Source organism: Doryrhamphus excisus, chromosome 11 (genome assembly GCF_030265055.1).
Source record: "Doryrhamphus excisus isolate RoL2022-K1 chromosome 11, RoL_Dexc_1.0, whole genome shotgun sequence".
Classification (NCBI taxonomy): Eukaryota; Metazoa; Chordata; class Actinopteri; order Syngnathiformes; family Syngnathidae; genus Doryrhamphus; species Doryrhamphus excisus.
In genome coordinates this window covers 10,200,635-10,221,581 of record NC_080476.1, presented here as the reverse complement: position 1 = coordinate 10,221,581, position 20,947 = coordinate 10,200,635, and the positions used below count along the sequence as shown (strand labels likewise).

The following is a 20,947-nucleotide window of genomic DNA, read 5'->3' as shown; positions in this document are numbered from 1 at the left end:
CCCAACAGAGAGCAGGACACGGGCCTCATCAGAGGAGGGGGTTGGTAGAGGACAAGGCCAGGGACCAAGACAGCTACAGCCACAGCCAAGGGTGACAAAGGAAATCAGAGCAATGGCTGTGGATCATGTCATCATTCAGGGGCACGACCATGACTGATACGGCTATACTACAGTAACATGTAACCACGGTGACTGATCCAGCTATACTACATGTAACATGTAACCATGGTGACTGATACGGCTATACTACATCTAACATGTAACATAACCACGGTGACTGTTCTGGCTATACTACAGTAACATCTAACGTAACCACGGTGACTGATCCAGCTATACTACATGTAACATGTAACCACGGTGACTGATCTGGCTATACTACAGTAATATGTAACATGTAACCACGGTGACTGATCCAGCTATACTACATCTAACATGTAACCACGGTGACTGATCTGGCTATACTACAGTAACATGTAGCATGTAACCACGATGACTAATCCAGTCATCCAATGAGTAGTTACCAAGCAACTAATGTGTAGTTGCTGAGGAACTGATGAACTAAGGAGGAACTAATTAGTAGAGTAGTTATTGAGGAACTAAGGCACCTTAATTTAGAGTAGTTACTGAGGAATTAATGATGAACTAATGAGTACAGTAGTTACTGAGTGACTGAGTGGAGTAGTTACTGAGGAACTAAGACACATGAATTTAGAGTAGTTACTGAGGAATTCATGATGAACTAATGAGCAGAGTAGTTGCTGAGGAACTAAGGCATTAATTTAGAGTAGTTAGTGAGGAATTAATGATGAACTAATGAGTAGTTATTGAGGAACTAATGAGTGGAGTAGCTACTGAGGAACTAAGACCCATTAAGTTAGAGTAGATACTGGGGAACTAATGAGTAGAGTAGTTACTGAGGAACTAAGACCCATTAATTTAGAGTAGTTACTGAGGAACTAATGGGGAACTAATGAGTAGAGTAGTTACTGGGGAACTAATGAGTGGAGTAGTTACTGAGGAACTAAGACCCATTAATTTAGAGTAGTTACTGAATAACTAATGGGAAACTAATGAGTAGAGTAGTTACTGAGGAACTAATGAGGAACTAATGAGTAGAGTTTTTACTGAGGAACTAAGACCCATTAATTTACAGTAGTTACTGGGGAACTAATGAGTAGAGTAGTTACTGAGGAACTAAGACATCAATTTAGAGTAGTTACTGAGGAACGAAGACACAGTAATTTAGAGTAGTTACTCATTAGTTCATCATTAACTACTGTAATTTTGTGTACCGTATTGTAAAGTGTTATTAGTATTATTAGTATGTTATGTTAGAGGATGCTATGTTCTAGAATGTTCCATTATTTTATGTTATGTTAAAAGGGGTGTTATGTGATACAATGCTGTCAAATATGTTAAAGAATATTGTCTTATGTTATAGAATGTTATGTTTATGTTGTTATATGATATGTTCTAGTAAGTTACATTATTAAGTTAAGTTAAAGGATTTTAATGTGTAAACAAGACACAATAACACACAAAAAACATGTTAAAACAAACTGATCTCATCACACTGGTATCGATCTGAGACTGATACTAGCCATGATATCGTTGCCATCCACATTTGTATCATTCCGCTCAGCCCTGGATCAGTAACATTCCAACCACATGACCCCCACGTGAGGTTCACGAGGTTTGCGCATCACAGAGCAGTTTAACGCCTACAAAACACATGAAAGCATTACTTTCACGTCTAGATGAATCATAATCTCTCAAAAAAAGAGTATCAGTTGCAAGTAGACATTTTGTATACTTTACATGTCTTTGAAGCTTCGACATTTGATACATTATTTCATGAATTTGCAAGTGTACTACAAAACTCCTGTAGTAAAAGACAACAATGTCATATTTCTCATTTATGGTCTGGTCATGTTTGTATGAGTAATCAACCCATAAAAATCCCACCGAAACTGGGTTAAATTCTAACCCAGTATTGGAATAATTAATTGTACATGTTCGGCGTGAAGTATTCATTCCTCATTTAAACAAAAAGTGACGTGTTTGCCGACATGACGCTAATGGTGTCAAGTACGGTTCATCTGTCAACAAACGCGTTACAATAGCGCCCTCTAGCGACGAATCTCTGCAACACACTAGTGCCAAAACTAGTTATACAGAGTGTAACGTTAACTGAAGTGATATAATCTACAGTCCCACGAAGAAATATATGGCAATGATTCAAAAACAGTCCAAATCAGTTTCTGAAGAACAATATATTTAATATGTTATTATATTATCTTAATTAAACACACTAAAACCAATACCATGTTGGTCAAAGTAGTTCCATACAGGGGCAGCTGTTTTTTTTTGTTTTTTTTTGCCAGGCCATTTTGTTGCATCAGGTGCCTGTAGGCTGCAGAAGAGGTGACGTCAGAAGGCTGGAAGATCCACGACCAGCTCGCCCTGCATGGAGTAGGCTGGACCTGAAAGGTCAGTAACATTAGTCATGATTATTCATAGCTGGAGCCCACACGTTGAAGACAAGTTTCATGCAGGTTGTGAGTCAGCACGGTTGATGCATCGTTTCTTCAGCGATACAACGGACGGACAGTGGAGGGACCGGCGGAATTGTCCAAATCCAAACTTTTCCAAATGTATACAGCACACACATACGACTGTTAAGGAAGGCCACAGTTTTCACATGTTTATATCTTTAAGCTTCACTCAGGTTCGTTTTTTTTCATTACAAGTGGAGTTTTGGCACATTGTTTAACTGTCCTTCAATGCACCATAGTTGTAGTGAACCGCAACATGGTGCTGTATAAATAAATATGTTTTTTTTGTAGCATTATTAGAGCCCGCTAGACATGAAATAACACCCCTATAGTCACCTTTACACTTGCATTACCCAGTGCTACCCAGTACCGGGTGATAATTCAAGCCTGCTGTTCTGGGAATCAAGTCTGGTTTGGTTCACAGTAACATTACTGCCACCTAGTGACCAATGTAGAAAACTACAGGGACACTATAGACAGATTTAGTCCAGGTAATCCGTCAAGCATCTTTATTGTACGAATTGTATACAATTCAGAGAACCTTCTTTACTGTAGCACAGCAACCCATGCGTACTTCCGAGTGTTCTGTGTGCTTTTTAAAAAAAAAAAAAAAACGTTGCCAGTCGCAGAACTTTGATCAAGGTGGTGAGAAACACGATTAAATTCAAGAAAGAATAGTACCGAAACAAAAAGATGGCGTCCGTTACAATAGGATGGTAAATTAAAGGTTCCTAGTTAACACAGATTGTACGGGGACAGTTTAAACGAGACACATTGACTCATTTAACCATTTTGATGCTTAAAAATGCTTAATTTAGGCAAAAAATATGCACAGTTTGCTTCAATATAATAAAATATATAATATTATTTTTATATAATATAATTTTTTAAATATATTTTTTAGTAATGATTGGCTGTATTCAATCGCGAAACAGCATGATTTATTTTATTTTTTTAAATAAACAAAATAGTGTTTAAAAAGAAAGACACGACACGGCTAATGAGTCAGTTGAAGTCTCCGTATTTAGACGTGTGAGTATTTCGTGAATGACTCAGCTTTTTAAGTGCATCAAACTGCATGAATCATATTATTATTATTATTATATTATTTTTATTATTATTATTGCGCAGGATGATAGTGCAGCTCCCCTAGGGCCTCACAAGCCAACCCACCTTGAAATTGCTTCCTGTCGTGCTGCAATAGCACTCTCCAGGAAATCTGAGATAATCTTGCCCCGGCCTGCTAATTGCCCTCCTTGTGTTTATATGTGGTACTTCGCAAAACAATAACAATTTCATTATTCAAGCAGTAGAATCATCTTTTACAACAGACTACCACCGTTAATGGTCGTCATTGGAGACAGGAAATGCCTACAGGGTAAAATGACAACACTTGGTTTCGCTTTTTTTCATCGTTGACGTAATTTCTTCAGGTTGGAATTCAGAAAGTCCGAGTGAATCTAGGGTATTTGAATGCATCATACCGGCACCGCGATTGCCATCACAGGTGACCAACCAGTGATAAGAATACTTAGCGACTCACCAATGAGATAAAAGTAGAGGCGGGCCCCTGGCGGCTTGGTTTGTATGTGTGTCTCCAAGAGCGGTTTGCTGTGGTCCCATTGGCGCAGGTGATCGGTGTCGGGATGTGAGAGTACCGCGGTGGAGAAGGGAAGAGAGGGAACGTTCTGATGGAGAAGTGTCTAGGGCTGGATTTGAAATAATAATAATTAAAAAAAAGGATACCATCCACCTTCGATCCGCACTGGAACACTCGACGATGAACGCTTCACCGAAAGGGGCACTTTGAGCTACGATGAGGTTAACTTCCGGTGGGGAATAGTACTATGATTTGGTATGTGGCCACTTTGATAGCAAGTGTTTTCAGCAGCCGAGGAACGGCCGCTCAAGGTGAGTCAAAGCACAGCAAGCTTTTCAACTTTAACCTTAGCGTTGCTTTCATTTAAAAACATTTGCTCGTGTAACAATCTGATATTGTCGCTTGTAGGGTTTAAAAACGTTCGGGTTTTCAGGGTCATAAGTTGTTTGTTCATCACCGCACCTGTGTGTAGTTAACACCAGCTGCTTCACTCAATGATGCTCGCTGCTGCAAGATGCGTTTGCTGACTGCAAAAAAAATTATAAAAAAAAACCCAGCAATGGTGATTAATGGTGATTCGGCTGAACTACTGCAAGCAGTGGTGGGGGAATGTCTGTGTGCAAAAATAATTATTCAAGTCTTACCAGCTTTGCCCGCCAGATAGAGCAATACTTGTACAGCACAACTTCTTTTTTAATGATGAATGATTTCATCCCGATTGATGACATACTGAAGATATGATTTTGTTATATTATATAGATACAGTTATGTTGCCGGGAGCATCTTTCAGTCAAGCAGTTGACCGTGACCTGACCACTGAGGGAACACAAATCTGAAAAAGTTTAAAAGGCACAAAGAGTTGTAAGGTGACAGTACGTAAGGGAACAACATGGAAAACTGCTTCGCTTAAGTCAGGATATCATAATGATGTAATGGTGTTGCGTTTGACCTGAGCGATACATGCTGTCGTGTCAGAATTTCCAAATGTCTCTTTGCTTGATGAGTTAAAACGATGTCTACGGAGGTCTGATTATTCGATAAATGTAGCAACTGCCCTCTTGCTACGTCTTCTTATTCTCTGGCTGACCAGGTGTGTTATAAGGTAAGATAAGATGGAGAATCAGTTAAGCAGTACAAAAATACACAATATAAAAAATAAACAATATAAACAACAACTCAAGTATTAACAGTATTAACATATATACGAATACAGTTTGCAAGATAATATGAAATATGACATGAAATATATGACCATGAGATGAAATATATGACCGTGTTTATGTCAAAATTTATTTCAAAATTTTGCTTTATGATTGACTTTAATTTTCTGGTTGGCATATGTTGTATTTTACAAAACACTTACAATTATAGTTTTACATGCATGTAACAATTTCTAAATGCTTATTTATTATTCATTGTTTATTTCAAGGTTACTTTTACCTTCATTGAAGATGATATGCCCATTCTCAAAGAAACTATGTGGCAGCGAGATCAACATCTTCCTCTTCAACAGCGTCTTCCTGTTTTGTCACGATTCAATAAAAATGCTGACACTTGCAACTTTTTTTTTACTCCGTTTTGGGTTATTGAGGTGAGAAACATGATTGAATTTAAGAAATAACTCATGGCAAAACAGGAAGGTGGTGTTGAAGAGGAAGTTGTTGATTTTGTGTCTTTTGGGTCTTGTCAAGAATAATGTCTTCAATGAAGGTAGAAGTAATGTCATTCATCATTTGTATGTTTTTCTATTCTATACATTTTGGATGGTTTTCTGCATGTAAACGTATAATGGTAAAACCATAAAAGTGTTTTTTGTGTTAACATTTTGGGTTTTCTGGAACAGATTAATTGGATTTACATGTTTTCTTATGGGAAATATTGATATGGTTAGTATCTGCTAATATAAGGGAAACACTCTGCATAGTTGTATACCTTGCGACTTCTTTCCTCTCTCCCTCATGCTATACTTCACATTAGTCAAAAGCAGAGAGGGAAGATGTTGGTGGGAAATTGGGACAAGGTGTATGCTTCAGAATCTTTGATGAGCAGTGTTTGGCAACGCCTAAACAAAAAAACATTCCCGTCTCCAGTGCTCTGCTAAACTTTTGACACCAACTTTGTTTGTTGCTTGCTACTGAGCTTGTCAGACTACACAGCAAATGTTATATAATGTCTTCCCAAAAGAGGATCCTCTTGCCAAAAAAAAGGGGACTTAAGGCATTGTTTATAAATGTCTTCCCACATCTCTTCCATGGGACAAGAATGTGCAATAATGTCTATTTGCGAATTTGTTTTACAGAAACATGAGAACAATGCATCTATTGTGTCTAGCAGTCATATGTATGTAATGTGGCACTCAGATTGTGCTATGTGAGTGTCAAGAATGTCTTCTACGAGAAGTTCAGTCATATGTACATTTTGTGGAACTCTGATTGTGCTATGTGAGCATCAATAAGGTCTTCTATGAGAAGCTCATATGTACATGATGTGGAACTCTTATTGTGCTATGTGAGTGTCAAGAAGATCTTCTATGAGAAGCTCTGTCATATATGTACATGATGTGGAACTCTGATTGTGCTATGTGAGTGTCAAGAAGGTCTTCTATGAGAAGCTCTGTCATATATGTACACGATGTGTAACTCTTATTGTGCTATGTGAGCGTCAAGAAGGTCTTCTATGAGAAGCTCAGTCATGTGTATGCGATGTGGAACTATTATTGTGCTATGTGAACATCAAGAAGCTCTTCCATGAGAAGCTCAGTCATATGTACGCGATGTGGAACTATTATTGTGCTATGTGAGCGTCAAGAAGGTCTTCTATGAGAAGCTCATATGTACGCTATGTGGAACTCTGCTTATGCTATGTGAGTGTATTTCTGAGTATTCTGTGTGTTTTTTTTAAGTACATTCCAGTTACCAGCACTTTGATGAAGATAGTGAGAAACGTGATTAAATTCAAGAAAGAACAGTCTACCGAAACACTTCTGCTATAGAACCAACACGCCCAGGTGTTGAGACAGATGCACAGAGTCAACCTCTTGACATCCAACACACATGCATACTCTGTCAATATATCGAGATCGACAAAATTATGAAGCTTGTTGTATTCATTGTGCGGATCGAGACACACTCGTGAGTTGCTTCGGTATTTACGTTTGCGACCGGTGTACCGTTATAATTTATTTACAGAGCCTGCTGTTGTGATTGTGTCCTGGAATTGTGTATCAGTCCAATCCAACAAACCCCAGCTTTCGTTATAAAGATAGTAGACCGTAGGGGGTCGGGAACAGCAAGGAGTTAACATGTCAGTGGCGCCTTGTGGCGAGGCGGCATCAACCATGTCCACTCAGATATGAGGACAGCAGCCAGGCCGGCAGCGTCCCTCCGGCCGAGTGCTAATGTGTCAAGCTGGCAGCTGGCAAATACCACCTCTTTTGCTAGTGATAACCCTGGATTGGAGCCAGACTGCCTGCCTGCCTCACTGGCAGCGTCACATCTTGCCGTCTGACTCAGTATCTCCACGCCCTCTCCTTCACTTCTGCACACTTGGGTGAACTCGTTCACCCTCAGGTTACAAATGGCTAAAAAAATATATATAGTATATGCTGGGTGATTTTGATGGAGGCTGAGGGGCGTACTCAACAGCAACCATCTGCTTCCGAACACACTTGTTACCCTCTACCCACACACACACACACACACCTCCCCTCAGGTAGCAGTACAATTTTACCAGGATCTCACTCATATCCAGCCGTGACGTTTTGACCCTGACATACAGTTGCATGCAAGTTGTGAGCAACTCACAATAAATACCAAGAAAATATTTTTCATTTTGTTGCGGGAAAAAGTTTGCTTGTTATTTACTTATGTTGTGACCGTTTTGAGCATTTATTGCATTTAGCATAACACATTTTAGAGCTTTTAACCATCAAACCGGGGTAATAAAATAAAAAAATATTTTATTCCATATAAATGTAATTAAAAAAATTATTACAAAAAATTATTCATTCATTTTCTACCGCTTTTTCCTCACGAGGGTCACAGGGAGTGCTGGAGCCTATCCAAGCTGTCTTTGGGCGAGAAGCGAGGTACACCCTGGACTGTTGGCCAGCCAATCACAGGGCACATATAGACAAACAACCATTCACACTCACATTCATACCTATGGACAATTTGGAGTCGCCAATTAACCTAGCATGTTTTTGGAATGTGGGAGGAAACCGGAGTACCCGGAGAAAACCCACGCATGCACGGGGAGAACATGCAAACTCCACACAGAGATGGCCGAGGGTGGAACTGAACCCTGGTCTCCGAGGTGTGAGGTCTGCGTGCTAACCACTCGTCCAACGTGCAGCCTATAAATAATAACAAAAACTTGAATTATATTAGGAAAGCAGGAAGTGACAAATGTAACAGTTACTGATTGTAAAAGTACCAGATGGAGGGGTAGGATTTAATAAGCTTTGCTTCTTCCTACTCCTTTTGAACATGTGGAACTGTGAACTGATTATGTGATGCATTCAATTGCAATCTGATGCATGTTCTACTGAAATAAAACCATTACCATTACCATATTATGTCATAACTTCAGAATCTCATGGTGATGCTCACCGGTGGCGTGAGTTTTTTGTTCTTGAGAAAGAAAATAATCTTTTAAAAATAATAAAAAAAAGAAGAAGATGAATCCACATATAACATCAGGGATTGGACGCTACCTCTCTCGGGGAAAAGTCCTTTGAAATCCAAATGATGAAGAATACTTTCTTCGGCGCAAGAGGGTGGAATTAGGTCAAGCCTCACACTCTTTGGTGCAGCATTAGTGTTTTAAGCCTCACTGACATATCTGAGGCCATAAACTGCAGTACAATTTAACATACTAAAATACCACAGAAGATGATTGTATTCTACACTGATACATGGTCATAGGCCAGTTTTCTTTAAGTAGCTCATAGATTTATGCATTGCAAGTAACAATAACATTATTGAGCATGTTTTTTAAATATGTAACAAGTTGTTACAGAATGTGGTATTCAAGAATTTCACTACAAACTGCGTCAGTCATGACAAGACACCATTATCCCTAAATTGGAGGGTTCCCATCGGGATACATTAGCCACGTTTACATGAGGAGTTTTTCTCTTTCCGAATGACTTTTCCGAAAACAATGGTATACATGGAAAGGAATATTCCAATCTCCTGTCTACATGCGCCGCTATAATCCAACAGAATAGTCAATGGGGCATGCGCAGTAAAACATAACCATCAACATCACGTGATACCAACTTCCCCAAGTTTTTCTTTCACTTGTTGGAATAATTCAGAGTTAACTCGAGTTTTTCATTCATCCGGTCTTGAAATTTAGTTTGGATCAAAAACAAACTTTCCATTGCACGCCTCCATTTTTAAAACCGAAGAATGTCATATCTGAGTATGTGCTGAAAGAACGCACCCGGGGAAAATTTAAACAGGAAAATATCAAATTCAATCTTGCTAATATTTTATAATTACATTCGGGGCATGTTTTATATAGATATGTATTTTCTTGTTTAATCAAAACTGGACTTGTGAATGGCGTATAGAAGGGTTTAGATTCTGTTCCAGTGGTGGCGGTAATGCACACGAAAGCTGCTTGCTAACCGACAAACAACAGAAGAAGAAAAACCCCACGAAAAAGAACTTTCCGTTTGAGCGGGTACAAGATACCTCAATCGGATTGGGGAAAGGAATATTCCACCCCTGTGAATCTTATTATATATTCATTCGGATTGGCACTTTTCTTTCGGAATGAGGTGTATACAAAGGTTACATTCTTTCCGTTTGAGCAAATAAACCGAATGCAATTGGAATATTTGGGTCCATGTAAACGTGGCTACTGTGGTTGTCTACAGTAATGCATTTCTGGTTCCTCATTCCTTATTTGGGTTGAGAGGAAGATCCGCTGTTTCACATTCTCTGCTTCTTCTCCCTCCCTTCCTTGTTTCATCATCAACAGTAAAGTCATAGCGCCGAGGGACTCGGTTTGTGTGTAATCTCAGATGATGTCACCGGCAGCCAATCAACACATAGTAAAGCTGGAGATGGTTTGTGTGTGTGTGTGTGTGTGTGTGTGTTTTGTGTTGTTTACCCCTGGGAAAAGCTCCCAGTTATTATGGGATTCTTCTGGCTAGCATGAAAGATCACACTTTGAGTCAGGAATTTAAAGCCTGTGCGTATGAGTGTGATGATGATTAAAAAAAATGAATAAAAAAAAATATCGGTCTCAATTCTCCTGATTCACGTTTTTCCCAGAATCGTGCAGTCCTAAGTCATGGTGATTCACTGTGTTTCCCACGGGAGTGGGGGGGGGGCATGAGTGTTTGTGTGTGGACGTGTACAACAGTGCTTTTTAGGATGCGTCATAACGTGTGACATTACCCCATATTTTAAGCTTATTTAACAATAGAACAACCCGAGTTCAATTCCGCCCTCGGCCATCTCTGTGTGGAGTTTGTATGTTCTCCCCGTGCATGCGTGGGTTTTCTCCGGGTACTCCGGTTTCCTCCCACATTCCAAAAACATGCTAGGTTAATTGGCGACTCCAAATTGTCCATAGGTATGAATGTGAGTGTGAATGGTTGTTTGTCTATATGTGCCCTGTGATTGGCTGGCCACCAGTCCAGGGTGTACCCCGCCTCTTGCCCGAAGAGAGCTGGGATAGGCTCCAGCACCCCCGCGACCCTCGTGAGGACAAGCGGTAGAAAATGAATGAATGAATGAATTGGTGTTTTGTGGTTGAATACGGACACAAAATATATTAATATTAATAGTCCAGAAATTATGATACCATATCGTGATATAGTAAAGGAAATATGGCACTATCATCGTTCACTATGTGAAGTTGTGGAATTGCCGTTTGTGACATGTATTTTCTTGCAGGCCATTCATACTGTCTGTCAAACATTTGCAGCATTTCTTGAAATGAATTCTTTATTTTTAGACTATAAGCCACAGGTTAATTGGCGACTCCAAATTGTCCATAGGTATGAATGTGAGTGTGAATGGTTGTTTGTCTATATGTGCCCTGTGATGGGCTGGCCACCAGTCCAGGGTGTACCCCGCCTCTTGCCCGAAGACAGCTGGGATAGGCTCCAGCACCCCCGTGACCCTTGTGAGGATAAGCGGTAGAAAATGAATTAATGAATATTGCCAAAAAATAAATGTATAAAAACCAGACATATATATATAATTTTTAAAATTACTTAAAATATTAATTTAGATGTATTTTGATTTCTAGTAGTTTACATATTTTTATTACATTTTTTTAAATATGAAAAATAATTTTATTACTGGGCTGCACGGCGGTTAATCAGCAACTCCAAATTGTCCATAGGTATGAATGTGAGTGTGAATAGTTGTTTGTCTATATGTGCCCTGTGATTGGCTGGCCACCAGTCCAGGGTGTACGCCGCCTCTCGCCTGAAGACAGCTGGGATAGGCTCCAGCACCCCTGTGACCCTCGTGAGCATAAGCGGTAGAAAATGAATGAATAACAATAGAACATAAAGTTTTGTGCAGCGTTAGCCGTGTTAGCGCACACCTTATAAACACAGACACCCCCGAGCTACAAGCAAGCAACTAAATATCCCGACATTGACCTCACTAGACACGGAATCTGATTGGGATTTCCTCAGAAAACACTTTGAATCATTTGGAATAAGATGAAGGATATCCATGAATCTTGGTCGTCGTATTCCACGCTTGGCTCATTCATGCCAGCAAGATGAAAGAACGATAAAGATGACAAGATCCCATCTCGATAAATCACATTCAAGTGCTGCTAATCCTCTTCTCTCCACGCCTCCTCCAGCCCTCAGCTTGGCTTCTTGCTGGATTTATCACATCCCCCCTTTTTCTGTGCAGTCCTGTCAGAAGTCAAAGCTTTGCATATGTTTTTCTTATCAGAACCAAACATTCCTTCCTATGTTTCCACGCTTTTTCAGGTGCTGACTTCTTTGTCAAAACACAAAAGTTTGGGAGACGCAACTGTGGAGGAGCAGTTGCAATACACGTATCCATGTATCCCCATCCCTGACAAACACACACCACGGCCTGCTAAATGTGGAATACCTCTTTGCGTACATGCTGACCAAGAGCTGTCCTTGCTGTTGCCCCAGGTGCCCACGGAGTGCGAGAGGAACCCCAGTTTGTGACGGCGCGTGCGGGAGAGAACGTCATCCTGGGATGCGATGTGTCCCATCCCTTGAACGGCCAGCCCTATGTGGTGGAGTGGTTCAAGTATGGAATGCCAATCCCCTTCTTCATCAACTTTCGTTTTTACCCTCCTCATGTGGACCCGGAGTATGCTGGTAAGATGTTTTTTTTTTTTTTTTTAATGTATGTGATTTAGTTAATTATATTATATTATTGTGTATTCCCGATTCACCATTCATGGCCCTGCAAATTTGTTAGTACTTTTTGGTAACAATTTTTTTAATTTAATTTATTTTATTATTAATATATTATTAAAATTACTTATTATTATATATAAAATTACTCATTTATTATTATTATTTATTTCTTTCCTGAATTTCTTTTTTTTTTGGCAGAAAACACATCTCATTCACCCGAAGTTGGTAATAATTTATGAATAATAGTGCAGTCAAATAATTACAATATTTAACTATAATTAATTGCAGATAGAAAGCCATTCTCATCTATAATAAGTCGGGATGTAAATCTTTGTGGTAAACTATTGGATACGCATATTTACTGCACATACACAGGTTAAGATCCGATTAAAAAAAAAAAAAGTATTTTAAAAATGGAATGATTCGATACAGCGTACAAACGATGTGATATGCTATTTCATTGAAACACGCCCTCGTCCTTGCCTATGCCTGCCGGTAGCTCGCAGCTCATAACCCAAATTTTAGCTTGCAGTTCAAAACAAAAAAATACGGCGGGAGTTGGCTCACATGTAGAGGACACTCCTTAATCGGGACACATGTTGGCCACAGGGGATTGGGAAGACCTGGGTTCGAAGACCTGCATGCTAAATGAATAAATAATACAAATAAAAAAAAATGAAATTTTGAATCCACAAAGTTGAATTGCGAATATGCTCGAATCCACCGTACTTGGTCAGCTTAGTCAGCTCCGACAGCACCAGAATCCTCCGGACCCAGGTGACTCCTTCCATCATATTGCAGTTAGCACCAATCATGAGGAGTACAGCGGTGCTTTTTGACAGCCCTGTGCTCACTGCAGGAAACATGCTGGCCTGAATAATATATGATTGGCGGAACAGCTCAATTTTTTAACCTCTTAAACCCTGAGCTTTAGAGACTTGCTAAAAAAAAGGTTTACATCTATGTTCCTTGTGTCACAGTAGAGGGGAGACGTGGATGGTTCTGTCCTGTGGGGGAGTTTGATTTATATACATTCATTCATTTTCTACCGCTTATCCTCACGAGGGTCGCAGGGGGTGCTGGAGCCTATCCCAGCTGTCTTCGGGCAAGAGGCGGTGGGGTACACCCTGGACTGGTGGCCAGCCAATCACAGGGCACATATAGACAAACAACCATTCACACTCACATTCATACCTATGGACAATTTGGAGTCGCCAATTAACCTAGCATGTTTTTGGAATGTGGGAGGAAACCGGAGTACCCGGAGAAAACCCACACATGCACGGTGAGAACATGCAAACTCCACACAGAGATAGCCGAGGGTGGGATTGAACTCAGGTCTCCTAGCTGTGAGGCTTGCGCGCTAACCACTAGACCGCCGTGCAGCCCAGTAATACAATTATTTTTCATATTTAAAAAATGTAATAAAAATATGTAAACAAATAGAAATCAAAATACATCTAAATTAATATTTTAAGTATTTTTTAAATTATTATATATGTAATATCAGTGTTTTTTGGACATTTATTTTTGGCAATATTCATTAATTCAATCAATTTGGAGTCGCTAATTAACCTAGCATGTTTTGTGGGAGGAAACCGGAGTACCCGGAGAAAACCCACGCATGCACGGGGAGAACATGCAAACTCCACACAGAGATAGCCGAGGGTGGGATTGAACTCGGGTCTCCTCGCTGTGAGCTAACCACTTGACCCCCCGTGCAGCCCGTTTTTTATTTTTATGGACAGAATTTATAGGTGTTCACTTTTGTTGCGTTATTTCCAAATGATGCGGTCCTGATGGCATCATCATCATCATCAAGCTGTGACCTTTAGCATTTACTCGGTGTTAAACTTCTGGGATGAGAATCTGCATCTCCATTTAGTGAAGGTCAAAGTAGTCTTCTATCTTTGTACACAATTGCTCTAATAATAGTATCATGCAGTGCAGATTTCTCTTCCCGCTGGTGTCATTCAGAGAGGATATAGAAAAGCGTACACAATTAGTCAGGAACAGTCACAAAGTAGAGAGGATTGAGGGGAGTAAGGGGATTAATCGGGGCTAGCTTGCCTTTGATAATGCTGAGGTTTTTTTCAGCTGCCCTACACTTCCTGAAATCCTTTGTTTAACCCTTATTGCCAAACACCATCTGCTACCATCCAGTTACCAGCTTGACTGGAACCAAATGCATTTTCCACTGACCCCTGCACCCACCCAGCCACTCAAAAGTTGATATCTGTTGGATCGGAACATCTAGTAACGCCACGGGCTGTCAGTTGTCCGATTGGCCACTTCCTGCTTCACACAGGAAGTAACGACCTGTCCTTGCCTCAGTGTGTTTCAAAAATAGAGTGCTGTACTCATGGAGAGGAGAACCTCTCAGCGCCACAGAGGCTGACGGCTTTCAATGTATATTGAAACCTATGCTTGATGGTGCACTTGATGTTATACCGGCAAGTAGTAGTTACTCTAATGCAGCTTAGAAATAGATTGAACAGAATGCTACACCTACAGTCATTCCAGAAAGTATTCACAGCACTTCGCTTTTTCGGCATTTTGTTGTTTCAAAATGGAAAATCTCAGAGGAGCCACGGACCAAATTTGTCAATTTTTCAACTTGCTTCTAATGCACTTTTCTGGTAAAAAAAAAAACAGGGGGAACCTCACACACACTACACAGGGGCCCCAGAAGCTCCCAAAAACGGCATAAAATGCTATTGTTTGAATATGGTCATTTTTGACAAAAAACATAAGGGGGGGGATGTCGTTTTTTTTCCAGTTTTTTTCAACTTGCTTCTAATGCACTTTTCTGGTCAAAAAAAACAGGGGAAACCTCACACACGCTCAACAGGAGCCCCAGAAGCACCCAAAAATGGCATAAAATGCCAGTGTTTGAGGGTGGTGATTTTTGACAAAAAACGTATGTCGTTTTTTTCATTTTTTTAAACTTGCTGCTAATGCACTTTTCTGGTCAAAAAACAGGGGAAACCTCACACACACAACAGGGGCCCCAGATGCCAATGTATGAGGGCGGTGATTTTTGACAAAAAAAAAACGTAAGGGGTTATATGTCGTTTTTTTTGTCACTTTTTTCAACTTGCTTCTAATGCAGTTTTCTGGTCAAAAAACAGGGGGAACATCACACACACTCAACAGGGGCCCCAGAAGCACCCAAAAAGGGCATAATATGCCAATGTTTGAGGGCGGTGATTTTTCACAAAAAACGTAAGGAGTTAGTATGTCGTTTTTTTCATTTTTTTTTTTTTCAATTTGCTTCTAATGCACTTTTCTGGTTAAAAAAAAAAACAGGGTAAACCTCACACACACTCATCAGGGGTCCCATAAGCACCCAAAAAGGGCATAAAATGCCAATGTTTGAGGGCAGTGTTTTTGACAAAAAACGTAAGGGTTTAGTTAGTATGCCGTTTTTTTTCACTTTTTTTTCACTTTTTTTTCAACTTGCTTCTAATGCGCTTTTCTGGTAAAAAAAAAAACAAAAAAAAAAACAGGGGAAACCTCACACACACTTAACAGGGGCCCCAGAAGCACCCAAAAAGGGCATAAAATGCCAATGTTTGAGGGCGGTGATTTTTGCCAAAAAAACAATTCTGCTAAATTCTGTCTCCCTACCGCCCTTCCCCCTCTCTAGGCCGGGCCAGTCTATATGGCAAGTCCTCCCTGCGGATAGAAAACGTCCGTTCAGATGACCAAGGCTGGTATGAGTGCAAGGTGCTGATGCTGGAGCAACAGTATGACACTTTCCACAATGGCAGCTGGGTGCATCTAACTGTCAATGGTAAGAACCACTTGTTTATTCTTTTGTCTTTCATGTCGACGAACTGCACATAGTAGACGCACTCGAAGTGATCAACTCGGTCTGACATTGTCAACTGCAACAAATAGTTACTTTTACTGGTAACTAGTTACTTTTGTAGTGGAGTAACTGCTGTATCACGTAAGGTTGATACCACATGATACCACAGCCATCTTTATACACACAAGAGTTACGTATATAAGGTAGTACACCTGGATATATTTTTGTTTTAATCTTAATTGGGTGGTACCTTCTGCCCAGCCATCCAGGATTAGGCTGCTGCTTCAGCACTGTTTCTATTTATAGTTCACCATTTGCAGTCTAGCCTCTTCTATCATTGTCAAACATCAGTGGTCGTGGGTGATTACTCTGCACACTTTAGCTGTCAGCTAGACTGCCATTCTTGAAGGAAGTGGTGCATATAGATTCCAGTGAGATGCATAAAGATGGTGGAATGCAAAAGAGAGCGCTTTCCTGCAGTTCCCGCCTGCAGTCGCGCCGCAATTCGGCTTCACTCCTGTGGACGTGACCGAATCTTTCTCAATCTGGACTGTTCATATCTTTGAAAGGGGGTAAGTTAACAAAAATCAACCAATCAAATACATACTTTCCAAATTGTTGTTATTTGTCCTGGGAGCTAAAACCACTAAGGTCCTGTTCTTCAGCATCAGAATTGAACAGACTCGTGATTCCTTCATCACACACCTTGTCGGTCTCTCACTCTCTCTCTTTCGTCTTGAGGTATTTTAGCCCTTTAACTTGAGCTGACCTCTTCCACATGCAGTAGTCCAGCCTTCCATAATTTGAAAGCTACATTGGAAAAGATCTGCCATTGTCTTTTTTTCCCTCAAATGATGGTAGGATGATAGTTTTTCAGAGACTTTGTTTGTGAGGATGGCAGTAAAGCATATTTATTTGGCTTATGTTCAGGTTTTTCCGTATAAACGGACGATGACTTGGTTTATATTTGCAGATGAAATTCAGTATTTGCAATTGAGATGCGACTGGATTACACATGTAAGGAGATCAGAATCGCTACTAAGATGATTAGAATTAGGATGTTTAAAATCAGAATTATAACGGAACTAAATCAGTATTGAATCTCTGACTGTGATATCATTTGTGAGGATTTGAGACTGGTTTGCCCAGCGTAAGGGACATCCAATGTGGCGTCCTTTGCATTTGTCGGTAAAGTCATCCCTCGTTACATTGCAGTTTGAACATTACTCTATTATTAATCTTGATCTATAATCCATTGATTAATAAATTATCACAAATTATTATTAAATTATCAAAATTCATTCATTCATTCATTTTCTACTGCTTATCCTCACGAGGTTCGCGGGGGCGCTGGAGCCTATCCCAGCTGTCTTCGGGTGAGAGGCGGGGTACACCCTGGACTGGTGGCCAGCCAATCACAGGGCACATATAGACAAACAACCATTATTACAATAAAATATTAATATATATTATATTAATGTTATATTTATTTGCAAATAAAACACAATATTCAACCAAGAGTATTCAACAATATTCAACAACAATATTCAACCTGTTTTGTGGTTGAATAGTCTTTTATTTGCAAATAAATATATATATAATTTTTTTAAATTTAATAATTAATTTAGCAAATAAGACAATATCCAACCACAAAACAGGTTGAATAGTCTTTTATTTGCAAATAAATATAATATATATATATATATATATATATATATATAATTATTTTAATATTATTTTTGCAAATAAGACAATATTCAACCACAAAACAGTGAGGGATGACTTTACCGGCAAATGCAATTAATATTAATAAATATTAATATCAATAAGTATTAATATTAATATAATATGTTATAATATAAAATATTACTATTAATATTAATTACATTTGCCGGTAAAGTCATCCCTTGCTACATTGCAGTTTGAACATTATTCTATTATTAATCTTGATCTATAATCAATTAATAAATGATCACTGTTTTGTGGTTGAATATTGGCTTTTATTTGCAAATAAAAATTAAAATAATATATTAATATTAACACATTAATATTAACATTAACTTTAATATTAATAGTCATTTTCAAGCATAACAATGCCAAAATGAGCCAAAGTAGAAATCCAGTAAAAGGCATTCAGAAGACGTGGGGGTCAGAAGACGCCAGAGTTGACTGTTAGCTGAGTGCTAGCAACAGGTTAGCAGTGTAGAGAGTGGCCGGCAGCATCTCCTGTGTGAATGATGGCTGCATACAGGGGTACGTCTTCCCTGCCTGTTAATAAAGCAATTGAAGTGCATGGTGACTTGTTGCTGGGTAATGACACTCTGCAGACCTCCAAAATTCTAATCCATTTATTTTTAATTTAATTTAATTTAAGTTTGTAAAGAACTCGCATCCTTGATGAGGGTAAAGGTTTGTTTATTTGCTGAATTGTCACGTGTCTGCATAAAACATTGGTGGATTTTCCCAGGGCCAGTCGTGCCCATCTGAGGTATAAAGTAGCTCATCTGATCTGCATAAAAAGTTAGGGGTGCACATTTGGAATGGCTCATGAATTATTTATGGATTCATTTTAACAGAAGAAAATAAAAATGGTGACGTGCCTTTTTACAGCATGCACGCCGTAAACAGATCAGTTTTGCGTGTACGCATGACAGGTCTTATCGGGAACTTAATCGGGGACGGGTTATTTGCACGAGAAAGCTCTCCTTGATTAATTGCTGTGATTGATATGAATATTAATGATTAAAAGGTTATGAATATTTATTTGTTTTGACACAAACAGAGGTACTCATGTGTTTGCTTCACAAAATATCAAAGTAGCCCTTCTACCCTTGAATTTTTCATGGTGGCCCTTGCTGTTTTGTGATGGCGCTCTGGAGTATTTTTGTTTTTCATACACATTTTTAATGTTTTTTTTTCACATAAATGATCCTGGTCTGGTATGTTTCTTCTTCTGTTATGAAAAGGATAGAAACACACAATATGAACTTCCGTTTGCTTTGTCCCTCAGCGCCTCCCACATTCACAGACACGCCACCTCAGTACGTTGAGGCCAAGGAGGCCGGGAGCATCACTTTGACCTGCATGGCCTTTGGCAACCCCAAACCCTCGGTCAGCTGGCTGCGGGAAGGCAATCTCATGGTCACTAGTGCCAAGTACAAGGTAGAAATACTGAATCCGTTACCTCTGCTTCTCAACAAATTGGACACAAGTAAAAAAAAAAAAAATCAGATTAATTAATTGACTGATTAATCAGTTATTAAACTACGTCACTATGTTCTTCTCGATGTGAAGGAGAAACGGCTCTACTCTGAGCCCCTCTCCTCCTCACCCTATCTCTTAGGGCAGGGGTCTCAAACTGAATTTACTTGGGGGGCCACTGGAGCCAGGGTCTGGGCAAGACTGGGCCACATCAGGTTTTCCAAAAAAAAAAAACCAAAAAAACGCATTTATTAAAAACTTTGGTTTCGATTTTCTACAAGAAAAGCTCTGACAAAACATTCCACTGTTCTCAAATATTCATTCATTCATTCCTTTTCTACCGCTTTTTCCTCACGAGGGTCGCGGGGAGTGCTGGAGCCTATCCCAGCTGTCTTTGGGCGAGAGGCGGGGTACACCCTGGACTGGTGGCCAGCCAATCACAGTGTTCTCAAATATCTTACATTTTATTTTTCTACACAAAATAAGTTGAAAAATAAATAAACAAATCAAGAATAAAGAAAATCAATCAATCAGTAATAAATAAATAAATATAATAATAATAATAATAAAACGGCAAATAATAAAAACTTAAGAAACCACATATAGTTGGTGGGTAGACAAATTATTTTTTTCAAATTAAAATGAACAAAGCATTATTAGAGCCCTGTAGACATGACAAAACACGACTATAGTCACATTTATACACTTTTTATTTACAACATATTGCGCAACTGCAGGGTCTTGAGACACATGCTAACTCGCAAACTAGAGAGCTAGCGACCTAAACGGTAGCCTCCTAGTTATTTCCTTTAAACTTAAAAACCCAAAAACTTACCACTTCCACACGGATAGGGAGGATAACCATTAACAGTTATTTAACCTTTAACATGAACATTAATCAAACGTAATAATTTTTTCTGGGTACATGATACCATACAGCATCCATATCAAACTTGCGAGGGCCACACTAACATTAAACTTTCATATCAAGGCGGGGGCCTCAAACTAGTGTCCTGCGGGCCACATTTGGCCCGCGGGCCGCGTGTTTGAGACCCCTGTCTTAGACTATACCACTTTTTGGACACCCCTCGGAAAAGCTGGAGATGAAAACCTGTGTTTGAGACCCCTGTCTTAGGGTGAGTCCAGCTAGCCTACGGAGGAAACTCATTTCAGCCGCCCGTATCCGCCATCTAATTCTTTCGGTCATGACCCAAAGCTCATGACCATAGGTGAGGGTGGGAACATAGATCGACCGGTAAATTGAGAGCTTTGCCTTTACGGCTCAGCTCTCTTTTCACCACGACGGTCCGGTACAGCGACCGCATTAGTGCCGCGGCTGCGCCTATCCGTCTGTCGACCTCACGCTCCCAACAAGACCCCGAGATACTTGG

At 39.7% G+C, this 20,947-nt stretch overlaps 1 protein-coding gene and 1 long non-coding RNA gene across 7 annotated transcripts in view; one reads left to right on the top strand and one right to left on the bottom strand.

Moving 5' to 3' along the window:
• Positions 1-2,268: 2,268 nt before the first annotated feature.
• On the bottom strand, positions 2,269-4,629 carry LOC131138010 (uncharacterized). Its single transcript, XR_009132023.1, has 3 exons — positions 4,309-4,629; positions 4,099-4,166; positions 2,269-2,483 (listed from the first exon to the last, which is right to left on the bottom strand). It is a non-coding gene; the product is annotated as an uncharacterized LOC131138010 (long non-coding RNA).
• LOC131138007 (protein turtle homolog B-like) overlaps positions 4,091-20,947 on the top strand; it is a 54,401-nt gene continuing 37,544 nt past the window's right edge. For 3 of the 6 annotated variants that reach the window (XM_058086540.1, XM_058086536.1, XM_058086541.1), the window contains exons 1-4: positions 4,092-4,466; positions 12,308-12,499; positions 16,191-16,337; positions 19,366-19,517. In XM_058086540.1, the coding sequence (XP_057942523.1) occupies positions 4,403-4,466; positions 12,308-12,499; positions 16,191-16,337; positions 19,366-19,517 (555 nt within the window). In that variant the 5' untranslated portion in view covers positions 4,092-4,402. Of the gene's footprint in view, positions 4,467-12,307; positions 12,500-16,190; positions 16,338-19,365; positions 19,518-20,947 lie in introns of all 6 variants that reach the window. The other 3 variants (XM_058086539.1, XM_058086538.1, XM_058086537.1) reach the window with 2 other exon arrangements.